The sequence below is a fragment of the Phoxinus phoxinus genome (assembly GCF_949152265.1).
Source record: "Phoxinus phoxinus genome assembly, chromosome: 1".
In the NCBI taxonomy this organism is placed as follows: domain Eukaryota; kingdom Metazoa; phylum Chordata; class Actinopteri; order Cypriniformes; family Leuciscidae; genus Phoxinus; species Phoxinus phoxinus.
The window spans coordinates 12848359-12870832 of NC_136876.1; the positions used below are offsets into that span (position 1 = coordinate 12848359).

At 38.7% G+C, this 22474-nt stretch overlaps 1 protein-coding gene across 1 annotated transcript; it reads left to right on the top strand.

The window, feature by feature from the left end:
• The first annotated feature begins 433 nt into the window (after positions 1–433).
• LOC307001156 (interferon-induced very large GTPase 1-like) lies at positions 434–21239 on the top strand. The gene is made up of 7 exons (XM_079617348.1): positions 434–535; positions 875–975; positions 1473–1535; positions 8307–8879; positions 8956–9555; positions 10577–12720; positions 15315–21239. The coding sequence occupies exons 2-7, from the start codon at positions 954–956 to the stop codon at positions 20076–20078; spliced, it is 8166 nt and encodes a 2721-aa protein (XP_079473474.1). The 5' UTR covers positions 434–535; positions 875–953; the 3' UTR covers positions 20079–21239.
• The last annotated feature ends 1235 nt before the right edge of the window (positions 21240–22474 follow it).

A 22474-nucleotide genomic window follows, 5' to 3' on the forward strand; every position in this document is an offset into this window, starting at 1 on the left:
AAAGACTAAAGACAATCTGATTGACAGAAAACAGTTCAGCAACATGACGATGAATGGAATTTATGAAAAGAGACACAAGGTCTGTAATTGTTAAGGCTATTAAAGTATTGTTATCAGGTGAACTCATGGTCTTTACAAAAATAGTCACAGTCATAAGTTAGTTATTCTGGTATGGGAACAAACACATTTTTGTTTTTTTAATGTGATAAAAGTACATAAAAGTGTGAAGTAATGTGACTGGTCCCATAAAAGTGGTTAATCAGTGAACATAATGTGACTGAAAGTTCTCTCTATTGATGTTGAAAGTCTTTATGATCAGCTGGTGTTTTTGTTGTTGTTGTTGTTGGTTGTTTATTCACATCGTCTCATTTTCGCAGAAAATGTAACTAGAACCTTTACCAGTACCTGCACAGACAAGAAAGGCAACAACAGGTTTTTATCTTTTTATCGAAGTGACTGACTCGTCCCACAAACCTTTTCCTGCATTCTTGTTGGCAAAAAGAAAATACAAGCACGATGAAGCCTCGACATACAGGTATCTTGTTTTGTTATAAATATACCATTTTATGTTTGTTATGCGAAATGTACCGTAAACGTGAGATGATGAGTTTACACTAAATGACAAGTTTAGGTTATGAATTGAATTAATATATGAGCTGCAGTAACATTGAGTTACACTTTCGTTAGTCCAAAGTGGCTTTAAGAATGAGAAGTTATAAATGCTAAACCTGTAACCCACAGCAGGTTAACTGAGAAATTTAACAGTTAACAGAAATCTGTTTAACAAAAACATGCACAAAAATAGAGAACATGGATGGCGTATTTCGTCAAATGAACAGACACTGAAATCTTTAACTGGAAGATAAACCCACAGATGTCAGGAGCCAGAGATGATTAAATGAAAAGCGATCACGTCTGAAAGAAAGAGACGGAGAAGAGAACAGAATATCAACATGTCCAGCCGAGACGGCACAGGTGAGAATCACAGAAAAAAGCCTGTTTTAATGTTGTTGACCACTGTAAAAAGAGCTAATGCCTTCATTTTTAAGTACAATCAACTTGTATGTTTAAGTAATTTCAGCTTAAATCACTGACTTGAAAAATGAATTGAAAATTGTATAACTTATTAAAAATTGTTTTAATAATTGCTTAACTTATTTCGATCTGTTAAAGCAATGTAAAAACACATGTTGTCATAGCTTACTGATCATGTAATTCTTTACGCATGCAGATAAAAAGTTTAGATAACACCTGAGGACATTTTAATCTCCACTGTATATTCACTTAGCAAAGTTATTTTTATTTTCTTAAGGCAAGCACTGACTCATTTTATTTTCCAATCTGATTTCCCAGAATCCCACTTTCACATTTCTGATAAGAATCACACAAAAAAAAGAACAATAATAATTTTCTGTTAGTATGTGCTGCTGTGATTAAAGTCCAATTTAATGTAAGACTTTTGTTTCATCCAGTGACTGTTGCCAACAAACTTGCTCTAAGAAGAATATGGAGTATGGATAATCCTTCTCCTGATTGTAAGTCTTTATACAGATCAGACCCATCTGGATTCTGCAGGATTTTTTCTTCTTCTGATTTTCTCATCTTTGCTGTGATGTACTTATGTAATTATTATAAGAGCTGACAGTACAATTGCTTGTAAACATTTTAGGACATAATTACTGAAATTGTGGTTCTAGGCCCCCATGTGCAACACAGCATAGAAATACTGATAATTCTGCTTTAGTAAAATGACACATTAGTTTGCACATTGTCACTGAATCGGTGAATAGTATATAATCACTCAGGGCCGTGCACAGACATTTTGAGGGGCAGTGGCTTAAACAAAAAAAGGGGGCACTATAAGGAGTTTGACTGAGGCAGTGTCATCTTAATATAGAGAATAAATAACAACTCTTTTATAATCGTGGGCAATAAGATTACATGGGAGTAGTGAAAAGCAAATATTTCTAAGGTGCCTTGTAACCTACTATACTAAGGTACTATTCATTTAGATTAGAACTCATTTAGATAATTTATAGTATATTACCTTTTTATTATGTATAATGTTAATATGGTCTCATTAAAATATTAGAAATATGATGTATGTTATACACAGTGATGTGAATAAGTATGGACACCCATGCTAAAGTTGCCTAAAAAGAGGAATAAAAATAAAAATCATATTTCGGAAATTGATCTTATTGCCTTAATTTAAAAAAATTAGGAAAAATCCAACCTTTAAGGACACCAATTGTCTTTGTGAATGAATAATGTATTATAAGTAAATAAATGTTCTTCCTTAAAATGCATAAGTCAGGACACCCCTATGTTAAATCCCCATAGAGGCAGGCAGATTTTTATTTTTAAAGGCCAGTTATTTCATGGATCCAGGATACTACGATCCTGATAAAGTTCCCTAGCCTCTGGAATTAAAATATCCCCCACATCATCACACACCCTTCACCATACCTAGATATTGGCATGGGGTACTTTCCATAAGATCATCTCTCAATGCAAATTGGGGGATATTTTAATTCCAGAGACTAAGGAACTTTATCAGGATCGTAATATCCTGGATCCATGAAATAACTGGCCTTTAAAAATATAAATATGCCTTCCTCTATGGGGATTTAACATAGGGGTGTCCAGACTTATGCACCCCATATTTTAAGGACGAACATTTATTTATTTATTTACGATACATTATTCATTCACAAAGAAAATTGGTGTCCTTAAAGGTTGGATTTTTCCTAATTTTTTTTAATTAAGGCATTAAGATCAATTTCCAAAAGATGATTTTTTATTCCTCTTTTTAGTCAACTTTAGCATGGGTGTCCATACTTATTCACATCACTGTAGATACTAGTATCAACTAAGGCAATTGATTATAATGGGAAATCTATTTACAGGAGTTAAAGTGTGGAAAAATTGTCTTCTAAATATTCTATGCAATGTTGAATGGGCTTTAAGCTGTCTTTTAACTCTGTCTTTTAATTTTGTGAAGCATTGTTTTTTGTCTACAAAATCTGCCGACAACAGAAAATGTTATTTATTTATTTGTGTTTTATTTATTTATTAGTGTTATTAATATTAGATTAGATCAGGTTAAATAATTTGATTGAACAAGAATTCTAATTTTCTTCCAAGAACATGGATATGTTGCACAAGTTGTTAGCACTATTAGAAGACCAGGAGGAAAACATTACCGACAGAAATACAAAAACAAATTACCAAAATACTAATTTCGTGGATCAACCACTGTCTGTAATGTAGATTGTAATTTGTAATCGACCTGTCAATGGGACGACATTCTATTCTGAAATTGTCGTCGGAGAGCAGGCACATGCTTGTCTGTGAGTGATGCTGCGGAGCGAGCAGGAAAACACGGAGCGGATTAGCAGAATCAGTGGATCTTTAGCGGATCGATAACAGAAAGTTTTTATGGGAATCCACTGGAGGGTTAGGGGCACCTCAGCTGATGAGGGCAGAAGGGCAGTGGCTCTGGCCACCGGGCCACCCCCCTGTGCACGGCCCTGCAATCACTGATTATATACTATTTGCAATTTACTTTACGATACAATTTTTTAAAAAGTTTTTATCATTTAACAATTATATAATTGTCTATTACTGTAATGTTATTTTTGCTTTTTATGTCATAATAGTATTAAGAAATATTTAAAAAGTGCATATCCTATAAAATAACTTTTAAATAATCTACTGCATGCTGAAAACAGGCATTATATGGACTAGCATCCCAGCTAACAGTTAACGATCTCATAACTTTAACGTTAAAGCAAGGTTCTCTCAAAATTCTGAACAAACATTCTTCCAGTAACATTAATAGAACACTTGTTCATCTTTAAATGTTCTCAAAAGGTTAGCACAAAAATTGTATTTATACATTGTTTTTTTTTTTTAATTCCCTCATAATGTTGTGAGAAAACATTATTAGAACAACATTCTTGGAACATTCTTTAAATATTTAGAATGACGACTACCTTCAGGTGAATAATGTTGCGTTTGCTATTTTAAAAGAACATCCTGTAGGAAAGTTTTGTAGCCTGTCCATATTGTTCTTTTCTCTTAAACGTACATAAAGGTTATGCATGTGTTGGAATTAAACTCTTTCAAAAGAATGTTCATGTAATTATCACATATTGCCATTTGATGAATGTTCACATTATGTTGGTAGAAGACATTCTTTGAACAACATTCTTTGAATATCCATTAAATATTAAGAATCACTGACTTTTTGGTTAAAAAATGGCTCAAAGTTGGATGCAGCGAAATCCCCTGTGTTTCATGTGTCAACACAGAGTGTTAAACTGAAAGCAGCGCTTCAGCTCAGTTCAGTTCTCATACAATGTTGTAAAAGCAGGCAAGTCAAAAATATTAAAAATAATACGTTTCCTAAGCAAGCCAGAGGCGACAGTGGCGAGGAACCCAAACTCCATTAGCTGATGTCTAAGTGCATATTGGAAGTGCATAAGTTTTACATATTGGAGGTTTTGTGGAAATTTTTATTTTATTTTTTATTTTTATTTTATTAAAGCAGAACATTGAACAAAATACAGTTAGACGATAGCATCAATACAAAAATACATAAAACAGAAAGTAGGATGTAATTATGTGAAGTGTGTGTGTAAAATTGTGTTGAGTAGGCCTATCTGTATATCTCTATTTCCTAATATAGAACAGTGCTATATATATATATATATATAGCCTATATATATATCAATAGTAATAGTCAAAGATGTAATAAGGAAGAAGAAAGGCGAGAGAAAGAAGAGAGAAAAAACGCCAGAGAAGTAAATTATCAGAGAGGTTGTTGAGTCCAAAAAAAATTATAAAATAAACAAGTAAAAATTAGAATAAAAAAATATAAGAATAAGAATATAATATTTCCATGAGCGAGTGGCTCAACTAAGAGTTTACTCACTGGGGCGTCATCCACTCACACATTCTGGGGAGAATTAATTTTCTGCCCGGTCTCCTTCAAAACCTTTCCCAAGCCCTGAGGGGGAATCAGCTTATTTGGGAGTGGATCCGGTTCTGTGTGTGTTCGAAACGCCCAAACTGTTCATTCTTTCATACAAAGCCCCAGCGGTGTAATCAGATCATGTACATGTCCACCTCCACTCAATCTAAAACAAAATCCAAAAAAACAATGAAACAAATCAAACTAATAAATAAAAACATAATTCGCTAAATAGAATAGGGGACAGAGAAGGAAAGAGAGGAAAGTAAATATATATATATAACCTTCGGTTGAGCAATTATAATAGAAGCAATACTGTATATAATAGTAAAACGTTTTTGGAAGATTTTTAGATCTCCACATTCAGTGATCTTTCTATCACACCAGCTGCATTTATAAAAATTTTATTCATTAATGCTTCATAACTATTTAAACCAGTCATGAAACTACAGAAAAAGCAGTCATTTGACTGACATTAAACAGACATCTTTCTCTTTCTTGAGCAATGCACAAATGTTCTCTGAAAACAAAAGGCAAGAGTCAAGAGCCCAACTAAACTATACAAATCACCATAATGGTGATCAAACAAAACTTATTTTCAACTAAACATAAACATCTAAACCTCTGTTAATGGTTTAGACTGGATTGTAAGTGAAGATGTAATGCTGTTTGTGGAGTTTTTTAGTCGTCTGCTGAGATGTTGAGAAATTTAGGGCCAGATTTACTAACAACTTGCGCCATTTACTAAAGACACGCAGTGAAAAATTAGCGCTGAAAAGGCGTGAACATTTTTGCGGGTCAAAATGTATGTGAGGAGAGTATTTAAATGTATCATGCAAGCTGATTTACTAAGGTTTGTGCTCGTCAATCTACTGGTATTTGTGCAATTATTTACAGATTTAAAAATAGCATGTCTTAAACCACACGCTAATTTGCGCTGCACTTGGTAGATTTTGTTGGTCATTATGGAAATGGCTGTGTCTGTGTTTTTTCATGTGTGTGTCGTCAGTACATGCGCAGAACTTTTCACTCCCATCAGTGCTTTGGAATTGCGCTCTCACGCTAATTTGCCCTGTTTAGTAAATCTGGCCCTTAATGTCTTGTTTTATTTGCAGCTGATTTCTAATGCCTGGTTCACACGAGACAATTAAAAATTGTCGGCCGATTTTCCAAACATGAGAGACCCCACACACGGCGATAAAAAATCACGGGTCTAACAGTTTTGGTCGTACAGTGTGTGGTGCGCAACCACACGGGCAAAATCAACACATCACACACAAACCGATTTGACTCCCGAGCATGCAGGTCAGACGGGAAATCTCCCAAAATCCCTTGAGATCAAAACGTGACTTCAGAGTAAACAATCATGGCAGACAAAGAGGATGCAGTGGCGAAAGTTTGTAGTTTTTTTTTAACCGGAAAAAAAACTTTGTCCTCCATCTCCGACGTCCACCGGACTTTCTGGTGCGCCATGCCGCCGGCTGTTTTGATTTAGTTTCTTTCTAATTGTCTACACGCCACAGTCCACAGGCTGCGTGCTCGTTTGTCCCCGTGGGACACACACCACACACGAGGAGAAATCGGGCCAAAAACTGTTCCTGGCAGGAATATCTGATCAGATTATTTTACAATAATCGGAGCGTCCTTAAGATTGTCGGAAGGGAATCGGGGCTAAAATCGGCCTAATTATTCTGCCGTGTGAACCAGCCTTAAGGCTGTGGCTGGAAGTCCGTTTCTGTTCTTGTTGTTACTCTTTCCTTCCTTTTTAACAAGTTCAAGTTTCAAGTTCAAGTTTATTATTATTAGCCATTTCAACAAAGTTGATAGGAATTTTGTCTTGGAATGCTCAGACATAATACACTGACATTACAACGCATTTCACACATAGTTCACAACAACAACAAATACACGGACATAAAAGCCTCATATTGCACATGAGATGAATTAGCATTCTGGTAGTAAACTGACGAGAAAGCATTCAGTATCCTAGCCTCAGACCATGTTTAGGTGAAGTATGGCCTGAGGATAGGTACTGTCTCTGAAGCGTGATGTTCTGCTGGTAATGCTTCTATACCTCTTGCCTGATGGCAAAATGTTAAATAAATGATTTGCTGGGTGGGAGGAGTCAGTGGTGATGTTTCTTGCCTTCTTAGTGATTCTAATATTGAAAAGTGAAGCTATAGAGGGCATACTACAGCCAATGATCTTAGATGCTCTGCTCACTATTTTCTCAAGCTGTTGCTTGCCTTGACTGGTTGCATTACAGTATACCAGGACAGGATAGAGAAAGTTAGCACGCCTTCTATGGCGGCTCGGTAGAAGTGAGTCATGCATTTTTGGCTGACCCCGAATTTCCGTTACTGACGGAGGAAATAAAGTCTCTGATGGGCTTTGTTTACGATGAGACTGATGTTCAGGTCCCATGATAGCGACTGGTGAATGGTGGTGCCCAAGAAACGGAAGGACGAGACCCTCTCGACAACCTGGTCATTGATGGAGAGGGAGAGATGTTGAACAGTCTTCCTTCTGAAATCTACAATCATTTCTTTTGTTTTAGTTGTATTTAGGATTAAGTTATTGGTCTCGCACCACTTCACCAGCCGCTCAACCTCTGCCCGATAGCCAGTCTCATCACCATCAGAGTCTGCGAAATTTTAACAGTTTAACAGCAGATGTTCGAATGTTTGAAGGAATGTTTCAGGAACATTATACGTTTTAAGTTTAACATTAAGGAAACTGGACATTTTTATATTCTTGGTATGTTAGAAATCAATGTTGAGTTGTTAATAAAAATTAAGTTGAAAGAAGGTTTCAGGAACGTCATACTAACTAGGGCTGTAACTTTACGTTTGAAAATCGATTGCACAATCGATCGGACCAACCAACACAAGTTTCGAAAACGAAAATAGGGAATCGATTTTAACGGCCTTCTCTCGGAGCGCGTCCAGCTCGTCACGATACGCCCGCAGCGATTGTGCACTAACTTCACGCCAATAACGCGTCTCAAGCGTCCTCTTTACGTTCGTCTTAATGCCTGTTAGTTGTCCGTGGATTTACCTATATTTGGCGTTGAAAATGGAAACGTCTTTAGACACGGAAAATCAATTTTTACTATCGATTCAATGAACACTTAAGTCTCAAAAATCGAACTTTTGAGGATCGAAATTTCAAGGATTTTTTCACAAAAAGTGACAGATCTAATACTAACTTAAAAAACATTTCAATAACATTAAGAAAACTGGATATTTTAACAATAGAACAAACTTTTTTTTTTTTTTCATCTGATGATAGATCATGGCATTATAAAGTTATCACGTGTGTGTTTCAGTGAGCGAACTCAGGATTGTTCTGCTGGGGAAGAGCATTTCAGAAAACAGTCGAGTTGGAAATTTTCTGTTGGGGCGAGCAGTGTTTGACAGTGAAGCTCCTCCAGATATTGTCGAGAGAATCGGAGGAAGACTGAAGGACAGACATGTGACCATCATCAACAGTCCTCAGCTGCTCCAGAAACACCTGTCACTCCGTCACATCACACAGGCCGTGAGAGAGTGTGTGTATCTGTCTGATCCAGGACCGCATGTGATCGTTCTGCTCCTCAAACATGAGCAGTGTTCAGCAGAAGATCAAAAGTGTGTGGAGAAGGTGCTGGACTCTTTCTCTGAGCGGGTTTATCAACACACCATGGTGCTCACTACACAAAACCCAACTGAAAACAATGACATCCTACAGAAAATCATTCAGAAATGCTTCAACAGACACTTCAGTCTTCAGAAAAGCTCTCCTGATGATCTTCTGCAGACGTTTGAAAGCATTGTCCAGATGAATGATGGACGTCACCTGATTTGTGCCGAACATGAAGCTTCACAGTTTTCCATAATGAAGCAACAAGCCACAGAAAGAGGTAAGTGTGATAATATTTGATCATTTGAAGTAAAAACTTTACTATAGTACAAGTTTCATTTTAATATCCGTTTCAGAGGGCGTGAAGCTGAATCTGGTTGTTTGTGGGAGCGATGGCACATTAAAATCCTCTATATCACAGCTGATCCTGCAGCAGACAGACAGAAGACCAGATGTTGAGCTTCATGGACGTGTGATCAGTGTGGTGGAGCTTCCAGCTCTGTTCAACACTCGGCTCTCAGAGGAGGAAGTGATGCGCCTTACTCTTCGCTGTGTGTCTCTCTGTGATCCTGGAGTTCATATTTTCCTATATATTATTCCTGACGCTCCACTTACAGATGAAGACAAAGCAGAAATGGAAGAGATCCAGAGGATCTTCAGCTCAAGAATCAAGAAACACATCATGGTTCTTATAATGCAGAATTCAGAGCAAACGACAGCAGAACTCAATGAAGAAACAAAGTCTGTCATTGAGAGTTTTGGAGGACGACATCATTTTTTTTGTCCCACCACACAAGTGTCCACATTGATGGAGAATGTTAAGCATATGGTGGAAGAAAACATTGGCGGGTTTTTCTCCACAGAGACGTTTTTGGAAGCACAGATTAAAAAAATGCTGCAATTTGAAGAAATGAAGAAGAAAATTCATTCACTAGAGAAACATTTTCTGCCACAAGGTAAATGACCTGATAATCAGCTTGGGTTTGAAACTTTGGAGCCGTTGGAGAAAATTACCTAAACGTTTTGAATTCTAGACATGACATTTAACAAAAAATTTTGTGAATGTAAATGTTTTGTGTTTTTTGTATGTTAATAGTTTTATACAGTAGTGGTGAAATTCCGAACTCATTACTCAACATTATAAAATTCAAACTACAAAACAAGAGCAAGCTCCTGCGTTCCACAGGAAAAGCAGATTATTAGAATTGTTAATTGATAACTGATCATTTTGGCCATTACAGATAACTAGTTATTGTTATCATATATATTTTTTTACATTTATTACTCATAAACACACTGGTTTGAAGTGCAAATAGTTTTACCGTTTACTGCACTTTGTTATTCTTAGTTATTTAGCTATTGCCTAACCGCAAGTCTTGGACATTCACAGCTAGCTTTCATCCGTATTGCAAAATAAGGTGGATAAATGTTACAAATAGATAAAGTTATAAACACTCACTCCAGTGTTTAAAAATACAAATCTTAAAAATACTTATTAACAATTGTATTAAATGTCCTGCCTAAATTTCTAAATATGACAAGTCAAATCTTTGTCATTTTTCCTGGTCCATATTAAACACCCATCACAGTGACACATATTTGTTGTATTGCATATTTTGTCCGCTTTTATTAATTTTTATTCAGCAACAATATTTATTCTTTTATTAGTCTTAATATACAAGCACAACATTTTGGGCCAAATTGGGCAGCCCTACAAGCACAACAAACAAAAAATTGTTAATTGGTTTTTTTAAAAAAAATCGCATTTTAAATCGCAAATCACAATTTTAACCAGAAAAATTGCAGTCCGATTTCCCCCCAAAATCATGCAGCCCTACAGTACAACATATGAAACAAACCACTTAACTCTCATAAACAGGGTTGTGAAAATGTGAAAGATCAACAAAAAAATTACAGAATCAAACTTTTGAAAGACTGTTTTTAGCCTTTAAGACTAATGCATTTCTTCTTTTACAGGTTCAAAAGAGAGTCAAGATGATCTGAGGATTGTGCTGCTGGGAAAAACTGGAGTTGGGAAGAGTGCAACAGGAAACACCATCTTAGGAAGGCATGCGTTTACAGCAGAAGAATCTTTTCAATCAGTTACAAGTGAGACTCAGAGAGAAACAGCGGAAATCAACGGCCGGCACGTTACTGTGATCGACACTCCAGGACTATTTGATACTGAACTTACCAATGAGGAGATCCAGAGAGAAATCACCAACTGCATCTCTATGGTACTGCCTGGACCGCATGTGTTTCTCTTACTGATTCCACTGGGACGATTCACTCCAGAAGAAGCCAAATCAGTGAAGATCATCCAAGAAACATTTGGTGAAAACTCATTAATGTACACCATGGTGCTCTTCACAAGAGGAGATGGTCTGAAGAACAAAACCATTGAACAGTGTTTGGGAAAACCTGGATCTCCTTTGATGAATCTTATAGAAGCGTGTGGGAACAGATTCCATGTGTTCAATAATAATCAGACTGGAGACCGAACACAGGTGTCTGATCTACTGGAGAAGATTGACGTCATGGTGAAAGCAAACGGAGGGAGTTTCTACTCGTGTAAGGTGTTCAGACAGATGGAAAGAGAAAAACAAGAGCAAACAATGAAGTTCCTGATGGAGAAAGTGGAGCAACTAAACAAAGAAAGAGAAGAACTCTTGATCAAACACGAAGAAGAGAAAGAAAGAATGGTGATTAGGATGGAGGAAGAAAGACAGAATTATGACAGAGAGATAAAGAGGAAAGAAGAAGAATTTAGAGAAAGAGAGAAACAATATAAAATTGAGATGAGAAGAGAACGAGAGGAATTGGAGAAACAGAAAAATAGAGAGGAAAAGATGAGAAGAGATGAAGAGGAGGAGAAAAGAAAAGAGAAGGGACAGAGAGTTTGGGATGAATTTAATCTGAGACTTGAACAAGAGAAAGGGAGAATGAAAAGAAAGAAAGAAGATCTTCAATCTAAACATGAAGCAGAAGAAAACATGAAGCTCTTAATGGAGATAGTGGAACAAATGAATAGAGAAAAAGAAGAATTGATGATCAAACTAGAAGAAGAGAAACAGAGAATAAAGATGATGACGGAGGAAGAAAGACATAATCATGACAAAGACAGACAGAGAAGAGAAGAGCAACTCAAAAAAGAAATAACAGAACAAGAGGCACATCAGAGACAGATACGAGATGAGCTGAGAAGAGAACGAGAGGCATTTGGGAATGAAATTGAGCAAATGAAGCAGGAAAAGGAGAAAATAAAAGCAGAAAGAGAAAAACTTCAAATAAAATATGATATAGAAATAGACAGACTGATGAACAGAATAGAGAATGAAAGACAGAGTCATGACAAAGAGAAAAAGAGAAGGGAAGAAGAGTTTAATGAGAGGGAAGAACAATACAAAACAGAAATAAAAGAGAAAGAGGAGAAAGAGAGAGAGATCAGTGAAAAACTAAAGCAAGAACGAGAGGAATGGGAGAGACAGAAACAAAAAGAAGAAGAGAAGAGGAGAGAAGAAGAGGATGAGAAAAGAAAATTGAATGAACAGAGAATTTGGGATGAATTTAATCAGAGACTGAAACAAGAGAGAGTGAGAATGGAAACAGAGAGAGAAGATATTCAATCTAAACATGAAGCAAATGAGAACAACATGAAGATCTTGATGGAGAAAGTGGAGCAAATGAACAGAGAAAAAGAAGAACTGATGAACAAATTAGAAGACGAGAAAAAGACAATGAGGACGATGATGGAAGATGAAAGACTGAAACAAGAGAAAGAGAGAGAGAAAAGAGAAGAGGAGGAAAAGAAGAGATTGGAGAGAGAAAAACAGATTTCTGATGACCGATATCAGAGACTCATGAGTGAAATAGAGGGAATAGTCAGAGAGAAAGAGAGAATTGAAAGAGAGAAACAAGAACAACTACAAGATTTTGAGAAAAGACTGAAAGAAGAAAGAAACATGAGAGAAGACCAACAAAAGACTTTTGAAGAAACACTGAAAATCCTTGAAGAACAGCATGAAGATGAACTAAACAGAAGAAAATTGGAGAGGAAAGAGGAATATGAACAAGAGAAAGATGAGATGAAGACCTGCTCTGAAACTGATGATTCACTACAGGTGAGTGTTCAGAGAAACATGGAGAGATGTACATTGATAGCATTTTAACACTTTAAACACCTCAATATGAATAATTAGTAATTGTTACAGATTAATAGTGGTGTTGTGTGCTGTTTTTTAAAACAATTATGTTGAGAGAATGAATCAGTTGTAAACAGAGTCTAAAACGTTTTGTGATCAAATCACTGAGGCTATACGAAGGCCAACAGAAATGAACATGATTACTTTACATTTTGTAATGTAACCACTCATCTGTTCATTGTTTTGGGAAAGTAAGTTATTCAAAATTATTTGCTGGTACAGATATAGTCAGTGAAAAATTCCTACCACTAATGCACAGACTGACATTATGTCTGGAACAAACAAACAAGCTGATTAATACAAACAGTGACCAGCTAAAGTGTAAGAAAGCCCAGATGAAACGTCTTGGTTACTAATGTAACCCTCGTTCCTTGAATGAAGATGTTACATCAATACTGACGTAGGCCATTCAGCGGTAGATCAGGGCTGTGGCAGGAGGAACGTAACGTCTCCGTTTCCTCCTTCAGAGAATGATGGTTACATCAGTGAGAGACGCTCCCTCCAGCCACTGAACTGTGTTTCACGAGTTCACACTTACAAATAAGTTAGATAGAATAAATGGTATGCATATTTGGCGTGCTGTCCGTGGAGAGGGCTCCGAGCTCGGATATTGGGCCCAAACCCAGAGTACTCCCCCCGTATTGCTGGTTAGGAAGTTACCAGGCGAGTGTGAGGAGACGGGGTGGTGGAGGGATGCTGAAAAACTGTTGAGGAACATTTGGTGAGTCAAAAGAGTATATATGTAGGTCTCCACTCATGCTGATTGGATAGACATGTTGATTACTGATTGTTGACAGCTGGTTGGAATGATGTGATCATTGGATCAATTATTTGAACGTGCTCCTCCCGAACTTTGTTAATCAAACATCATTACAAGTGTCGGAGACACAGATGCTCGCAAGCTTTAGCTTGCTCATTTGGCAACTGCTCTCACACAGTCGTAACCTACCCAGCGCCAAATTGAACAAAAGTAAAAGTCTGTGCACTGACTTGTACCTGAGCTTTAAAGGGGACTAAAACTTTAAAGTAGGCCACTTAAGTCCTCGTGCCATATGGTGCCCCATCCCTGAGAAAGCAAGTCCTTGCTCAGGGGAATCCACCAAGGAGGGATTGTTGCGAGGAGCATCGGGTCAGAAAACCAGGTCAGGGTAAGGCACAACCATCAAGACCTGCTCTTCATTCTCCCTGACTTTACACAGTGTCTGTGTGAGCATGCTCAATGGGAGAAACGCATACTTGCGTGGGCCCTGGGGCCAGCTGTGTGCCAGCGCATCTGTGCTGCGGGTCCCATTTGTGAGGGAATAGAACAATTAGCAATATGAGGACTCCTGGGAGGCAGACAGGTCTACCTGTGCATCCCCAAATCAACTCCAGATCATCTGGACCACTTGGGGGTGGAGTCTCCATTCTCTCGGGAATATGAGCTGTCATGAGAGTGCGTAGTGAGAGCGCCACATGATTAAGCTCCCTGGGATGTGAATGGTGCACAGTGACTTGAGTCTTTACTGACTCCAGAGGAGGAGATGGCAGGTGAGTTGTGACATGCAACGTGAGCATACCCAGCCTTGGCTATTGATGTACACAACAGTCACAGTGTTGTTTGTGCAGACCAATAGGTGCTTGCACTAAATGCATTGGTTAAAACCACTGCAAGGCAAACATCACTGCCAGCAACTCCAGGCAATTGGTATGCCAGTGCAGGCGAGATCCCGTCCAGGAGCCTGAAGCTGCACGCCTAATCCCAAGAGTACGCTAGAATGAGGCACTCGTCCCAGAGGAGGGTACGGGCAGCCTCCGCGACTGTGGTAAAGCAAGGGGAGACAGGGACCGCTGAAAGGGGAGGATCTTGTACTGATATGCTCTACCATCAAAAGAAAAACGTAGAAACGGGCTGTGTCGAGGTAAGATCTAGACATGAAAATACGCTTCAGGTCGATCGCTGCAAACCAATCCTGGGGGCGAACGCACGTGCGGATGCGCTTCTGCATGAGCATCTTGAACGGGCCCAATTCAAGAGACTTAGATCCAAGATTGGCCATAACCCACCACGGCCGTAACCCACCCACAATTCTTGGGTTTGATGAAGTACGGGCTGTAATACCCATACTTCATCTCGGCTGGAGGGACAGGCTCTATTGTGTCCTTCGCCAGGAGCGCAATTTCTGCACACAGGACAGGGGTGTCTTTGTTTGCCACTGAGGTAATTAGGATGCTGCTGAACCTGGGGGAATGGCACACCAGGTGGCAGCACTTTGCGGGCATAAATGCACCACAACTGCACGCTTCACCTGTGAAATCTCCATGTAACCCTTGGTGGCCTCTCCATTCAGGGTAGTGAGAGTGGAGGAGGCTGCAGAGCAATGCAGTCAACAAACGACCGCAACCAGAAAGAGTAACGCAACACGTCAGTATCAATGTAATGTTGAACGTGATTGACTGAATGGGAATTACAGTTTTGTTTAAAAGAGTACAACGCTAATAAATATGTATCATTGTTTTTTTCTATTAAACAGAGAGAAAACAAAGGCATTCAACCAGCAGGAGTCAGCACAGATCAACACATACAACAGAATAAGAAAGAAATAAAACAAATAGAGCATCTATTTCAGAGACTTCATCTTGACAAGAACAAAAATACATTTAAAAGAGAAGAAGTTCTTCAGTTAACTGCACATTCATTACAGACCCATGAGTCCTGTGCTGAGGAGGAACTGGTTCTGAGTTTCATACAAAAACTTCTGACGATGAACTACAGAGTAAGATACACTAATGTTAAAGATACCAATGAACAGGTTCACACACAACAAATAGACAATGAATCAACTGAGGGCAACAGTGATATTTTCCAAAAAAGATCTTTCTCTAATGAAGAAGCAAGTCACTCTGAGCAAATCCACCCGATGGATGTTCAGATGGCCGTGTTTCATTGTGCGGATGGTTTCCTGAAGCAGCTGCTGGTGTCTAAACTGTCCCAGTGTCAATATGCCCTGCCTTTGCTTGTTCCTGATCCATTCACACAACAGATTGAGTTCCCTCTCTGGACATTTAAACAAATTACAAAGAGCTGGAAGATGAGAAACAACAACAATGAAATCATCAGTCAAACTCATCTTGTCTACAAGGCAGAAACTCCAATGGTGTCTTTCTTCAGGTTTGGCTCCGTGTCTTCATCCAAGTCTCAGCTGATGAACAGTCTGATCAATGAGAAACACAACACGTTCTTCCACAGGAACTGCCCAGGCAGCAGCAGAACCAGAGTCCTGATGGACGGAGTGGTGGAGATCGTCTGGTTCTGTCCCTCTGCGAAAAACACAGATAAATTCACTGACTGTGTTGCGTTCTGTAATCTACACGGTGATGCAGGAGACCATGAGAAACAGCTTCAGATCCTCACTGAAATGGCCTCAGTCAATGTTGTTCTTCTACCAGGACCTCCCAGGAACGACGAAAGTTCAACAATAATCCAAAACCTGAGCACAAACAGAAAGCCAATCATTTGTCTTTTCACTGAAGATGAATCTACTGTAACTGTAATGGACAAAGGGAAATTCAAAATTGGTTTGAAGCACAGACATCTGTCAGATGTGTCTAAGGAACTCAGACAAACTATAAATGATTGTCTCTCAGAATCATCGTCCACTTTTAAATTTGAAGATGTGTCCAAACACTCAGACATCAGAGTAGATGAGGAAGATGACGATGACTGCAGGAGAGGAAGAGAAGCAGCACAGCAGATGATGACTTTACTGGAGAAGAAAGTTCTGACAGAAATTAAAAAATCATTTCTGCCTCATCAGGGGAAACTGTGGCACCAGTGGTGTCAGAAGAACAAAGAACTACATCGACCTCAAGCACAAGAGACAGAAATCGACATCAGCCAAAAACAAGCCAACCTGAAGCGATTACGTGAGCAGCAGCATGCATTTAACATAAGTACTTTTATACAGTTCTTTATTAAAGAAATGCACTTGCATGCTGAGAGTAAGATCTATTTCCTTAAATGGCTTGAAATCGTCCTGGATGAATATATCTCACCAGATATGTATGCTCTTCATCACAAGTATGATGAAAAGTGGTCAGCAGTTTTAAAACTGAAAGAGAACAATGAAAAACCTGAACAACTCAAGGCTGAACAAACAGAACTTGAGAGGATATCTGAGGATCTTCAAGCTGCATCCTTTGGTTTGGAGCACATCATGAGGGAGATCAGTCAGATCTATGAATCATGTTCATCTGTGAAGAAGAACAAGAAAGATCTGCAGTTTCACTTCTCTTCTCTCCCGAGTCTTGCAGCAGAGATGATGATCTCTGGATTTCCACTGGAGCTGATGGATGGAGATGCTGCTCATGTTCCTGTGATCTGGATCTCTGCTGTTATAGATAAACTCATCCAGAAACTGGGAGACCAGAGAGTCTTTGTGCTGTCGGTTATAGGGATTCAGAGCTCTGGGAAATCCACCATGCTGAACGCCATGTTTGGACTCCAGTTTGCCGTGAGTGCTGGCAGGTGCACCAGAGGAGCTTTCATGCAGCTGGTCAAAGTCTCAGACGAGATAAAACCAGAGCTGAACTTTGACTATATTCTGGTTGTTGATACTGAGGGCCTTCGTACTCTAGAACTGGCTGGAAGATCAACAAGACATCATGACAATGAACTGGCCACATTTGTTGTTGGTCTTGGTAATCTGACCTTGATCAATATATTTGGAGAAAACCCAGCTGAGATGCAGGACATTCTTCAGATTGTTGTTCGGGTCTTTCTGAGGATGAAGAAGGTTAGACTGAATCCAAGATGTGTATTTGTGAATCAGAACATTTCAGACGTCACAGGCGGACTTAAAAACATGGAGGGAAGGAGACGACTACAGGAGACACTGGATGAGATGACAAAACTCGCTGCTAAAGAGGAAGACTATGACGCAGAATGTTTCAGTGATGTTATTAGATTTGATATAGAGAATGATGTGAAGTATTTTGCTCAGCTCTGGGAAGGAAGCCCACCGATGGCCCCACCAAACCCAAACTACTGCGAGAACATTCAAGAGCTAAAAGAATCTATTCAAACGTATGCATCAAAGTCACATGGAATGATGCTGACACACTTAAAAGACCGTATTAAAGATCTCTGGGAGGCTTTACTGAATAGACAATTCATAATCAACTTCAGAAAATCTCTGGAGATTTCAGCTAACAGAAAACTGGAGACCGAATACAGCAAATGGACCTGGAGTCTTCGCAGTGCCATGATGGAAACTGAGAACACAGTTTACAACCAAATAGAAAATGAAACAATTTATAACGTTGAGGAAACTGATCTTCAAGAAGAACTGAAGAAGACAAGTGAAGAAGTTGAAAAATCAATGTCTGAATTCTTTGAAAAGGACACAGATGCTGATATACTGATTCATTGGAAAACATCATTTGAAATCAAAATCAATGAGCTTCAGGAAAACATTGTGAAAGAAACCAAGAGGAAAATTAATGAGGTTCTTCAGCAGCGAGACCTAAAGAAAAAGATTGATGCTCAGAGGACACATCAAGAAAACACTCTCTATGAAAAGAGCAAAGAACTTGCCTTAAAACTGAAAGATAAAGCAAATGATGAAGTAACGCTGAAGAAAGAGTTTGATTTGTTTTGGGAACAGAGTGTAAAGAAGATAATATCAGACACTCCTCCAATCAAAGACATTGACATAATGAGAGACGTGAGAGAGATCCTCAGTGACACCTATGGAAATGTTTCTGTAGGCCAACATTTGGAGAAAAGTGATATTTTTTCTGTACCAAGTTATTCAGATTATGTACAGCTAAAGAAATCCAGTGGATTTACAGGATCAGTCACAAACATCCACAGATCAACTAAGACATTCGGTTGCAATCTATCAAGAGAGGATGAAGCCCAAATAAGAGCATTAGTCACAGACGTTGCTCAGCAAACTGACTCAATGATCATGTCATCTAACATTTCAAAGATGGGCCACAACATCAGATGTATTAAACACCTCACAGATTACATTAAGAAAAGAGTAACAGCACTTCAGGAAGGACCAGTGAGATATGATTTCAAGAATGAATTCTTCAGGGATTTGGTTCTTTCCACCTGTAAGAGAGCAAACAAGATGATCACTGACCAACACAAAATGTTCAGAGATGACAATAGTCCTATAATATATGTTGAGAAGAAGAGAGAAGAGTACTATAGTATTTTCCAGAAATACTGTCGTGAAGCATCATCAGCTGCCATTTTTGGAGAGATCATCTGTCAGAAACTTAAAGAGCCCATTGAGCAGAGTGTCTACAAGAAGACTGCCAGAGATTTGGCTGATGAAATGAGATCGAACTACGAATCACTGAATGGAAACAGATCAAAACTGGAGAAACACATCCTGAAGACACTGGCAGAAGAAAAGGATTTTGACAAATACATGAACTACATTCATAATCCCAGAGATCACCTCAAGAGTTTCATCAGAGGTGAAGTCAGTCGGTACATCACTGATAAGTTCAGTGTCAGTGTTTTACCGAAGATGAAGGAGAACATTAAACTCCTGCAGCAGAAGATCATGAAAGCAGCATCTTCTGAACATGTTCAAGTGAACAGAGGAGATGTTGGTTTGTGGTTGAAGAGTTTCACTCAGCATCTTTCAGATGAGCTGATCTTCTCTGAAAAAGACCTCAGTGGAGTCAAACATGATGATGTTGATGATTTCAACCTCCTAGAAGATGTGATAAGAGACAAACTTTCTCCTATAATGTCGGACATCATCAGTAGATTCAACACAAAGATTTTTCCAGTAAAGCTGGACTATAAGTACAGGCCAGATAAGCTTCTGGTTGATCACTTCGGTCAGTGCTGTTGGGTTCAGTGTCCGTTCTGTAAAGCCACCTGCACCAACACCATAGAAAACCATGATGGAGATCACAATGTTCATTTCCATCGTGTTATTGGACTAAACGGGATGCATTACAAGAGTACGACAAACCTGTCTACTAGCATCTGCACATCAGCAGTTGCAAGCAGTCGATCTTTTTATCCCAATGCCTCAGATGATAATGTCCTCTGGCGAGAATACAGAAGAGCAGGAGGAGTTTATGCAGACTGGAGCATCACCTCTGATCTCTCTGAACTGCCCTACTGGAAGTGGTTTGTGTGCATATTCCAGAAACATCTGGAAAAATACTACAATAAAACATTTAAGGGGAAGGGGAAGATACCAGATGAATGGAAAAACTACTCAAAACAAGAAGCTATTGAGAGTTTGGATCAATATATCTAATGTAATAGATCAAAAATTCGAGTCGTACATCTATTCTGCGATTCTTCTCAGATCAAAATAAGAAAAACATTTTTATTACACATCTCAATACACTGGATTCAAGAGACTGAAAGACAAGATTAAATTCCTCATTCACACATCTATAATTTGAACTTCAAAAAGAACATGCCTTTTTTGTGACAAAACCATAAAGCTTAAAATATCCAGAAAGGGGTATATGACACAAATATATATATAGTGTGAATATGTAAATGTGCGCGGACATAGCGGTTTAATACCTTAGCGTTGTTTACTTTTCTGTAAACTGTCATCTTATGGGTATTTTTTTATACTTTTAGTCTATATAAATTAATTTTTTATATTACTTCTAAGTTCTATTTTTCTCTGAAACGTTTTTTGTATTTACATTAAGAATTCATAAAATTATGTAAAATGATAAAAAATACAATTATAGTGAAATTTACCCTCGACTTTCATCTGTTCTCAAAATGAAAAAGCAAACAAAGAGACACAACACAGAAAAATGAGGACCTGCAATTCCACTCTGCAATTTCAGGCCAATTACCTGCTGTCATTTTGTGTCATAAGAGATGGGCACGTTACTAACAAAGTAAAATGTTAACAGTTTTAACACTGCTAAACCATGAAGAAAATGTTCATGTTCATGTTTCTGTTTCATTGTTTTTCAAAAAACTCTTTGAGTATAGCACTATTTATTTAGATTAATACAAATGAAAAAAACATGTAAAAAAATAAATAAAATCTAAACGGTGCTGTAACCAGGGCCTAAAATTGACACCTGCCAAGTGCAAATACTAAATTGAGCTCTCTTTCATGTCTTCTTGCACTTGAACAGACAAATTCACACAAAATTATGTCAAAAATGCAAATATCCTAGTAAACATAGTCGGTTGTCTCAAGTAAATGTAAACAGTCGAGAAAGAAAACGCATATTTGATCCGTAAATCCACTCTTAGGGTTTTAAATTTACATTAGTCACTGTGGTATTGAAATTAGAGTGAAATTGTGAATTTGCTTAAGTCAATATCGGCTATTTGGCAGGTGTGGCAAAAAGTTTATTTTAGGCCCTGACTGTAACTAATACATTTAATGCTTCATCATTTTGTAAACAGTGAATTATATTAAAACAAAACTTGCAGAAACATCACATCAGTCCTCTGTCTTATTGAAAATACTGCATGCAGTGTAGAATGAGCAGGCAGAGGGAATACTTTATAAACCGAACTCTGTTTATTAGTCTCATCACACAACCCTGTATCAGGTAGCCTAGCCCCGTATCGAACACCACCACTCTTGCGCAGGCGCCATATCTCCCAAGTACGGTGGCTACCGGGGCACATTAAACTGCAAGCGAGCATTGGGTGAATGCTCTACATCCCCTTTCTTTAGCTTATAATATCATCAACAACATATAACCATATTCAATTTGAACATAAGAACTTCAATGTTTAAACTGACTGGAACGTCGACATAATAATCAATGTATCCAAAGAAGGTATTAGTTTTTTCTTTTTCTTTTTTTAAGTACAATGTTGTCGTACCGAACATTAAGTGGTCCATTCATAGTCCAATATTCAGTCTTTGTATTTGGGGTTTGGTCTGACTGTACGACCAAAACGTGTTGTGTAGGGGCTCTTACCAACGTGGGCAGGCGAAGTAGCTACGGGTACCTGGACTGGCGGTGGTACAATGTTCGTGGGATCCCGTTGTTCCTCCCCATAGATGGGAGGTGTTTCACCGGCAGCTGGGTTTAAGGGCTGTAGGTAGACGCAGTCAGGCTGATTTGGAGATCGCTCGGTGACAGGCAGAAGGTGTCTGCGGTTTCTAGTCTTTGCCTCCAGACTGGATGATGTAAGACCGCGGCTCCTCACAGATCTTTCCTACTGTGCCCATGCGATCATACCCCCGGGGGGTCTGCATCCGGACCACTTCGCCTTCCAGCAGTGGTTGAAGAGGACGGCTGGACTTGTCATAGCTCAGCTTCTGGGAGAGCCTCTTCTTCTGGAGCTGGGCTGTGACTTGTTGGGTGTTGAGCGATGCTGGCTGCAATAACTGTCTGCTGACTGGGAGGGTAGTACGGGTCTGCCTTGACATTAGTCTTTGTGCAGGTGAGCCAAGCTGTGCATCGCGAGGGATATTCCTCATGTTTAAAAGGTTGAGGAACACGTCAGTACCATCCCTTTTCGACTTCTCCATCAGTTGCTTGGCACTTTGCACTGCTCTTTCAGCCAAGCCGTTGCACTGTGGGAACTCAGGACTGCTGGTTACATGCCTGAAGTCCCACTGTGCAGCAAAATCTCTGAATTTCTGGCTAGTGTACTGTCTGGCATTATCTGAGATGAGAAGATGTGGGGAGCCATGCACGGAAAAGTGTC

What these genes read in the sequence shown, in the direction of transcription:
- LOC307001156 (XM_079617348.1), top strand. Translation starts at nt 954, where the DNA reads ATGTCCAGCCGAGACGGCACAG. An exon ending in GGATAATCCTTCTCCTGATT is followed by an intron (nt 1,536 to 8,306) that starts GTAAGTCTTTAT and finishes TGTGTGTTTCAG; the next exon opens with TGAGCGAACTCAGGATTGTT. An exon ending in GCAACAAGCCACAGAAAGAG is followed by an intron (nt 8,880 to 8,955) that starts GTAAGTGTGATA and finishes TATCCGTTTCAG; the next exon opens with AGGGCGTGAAGCTGAATCTG.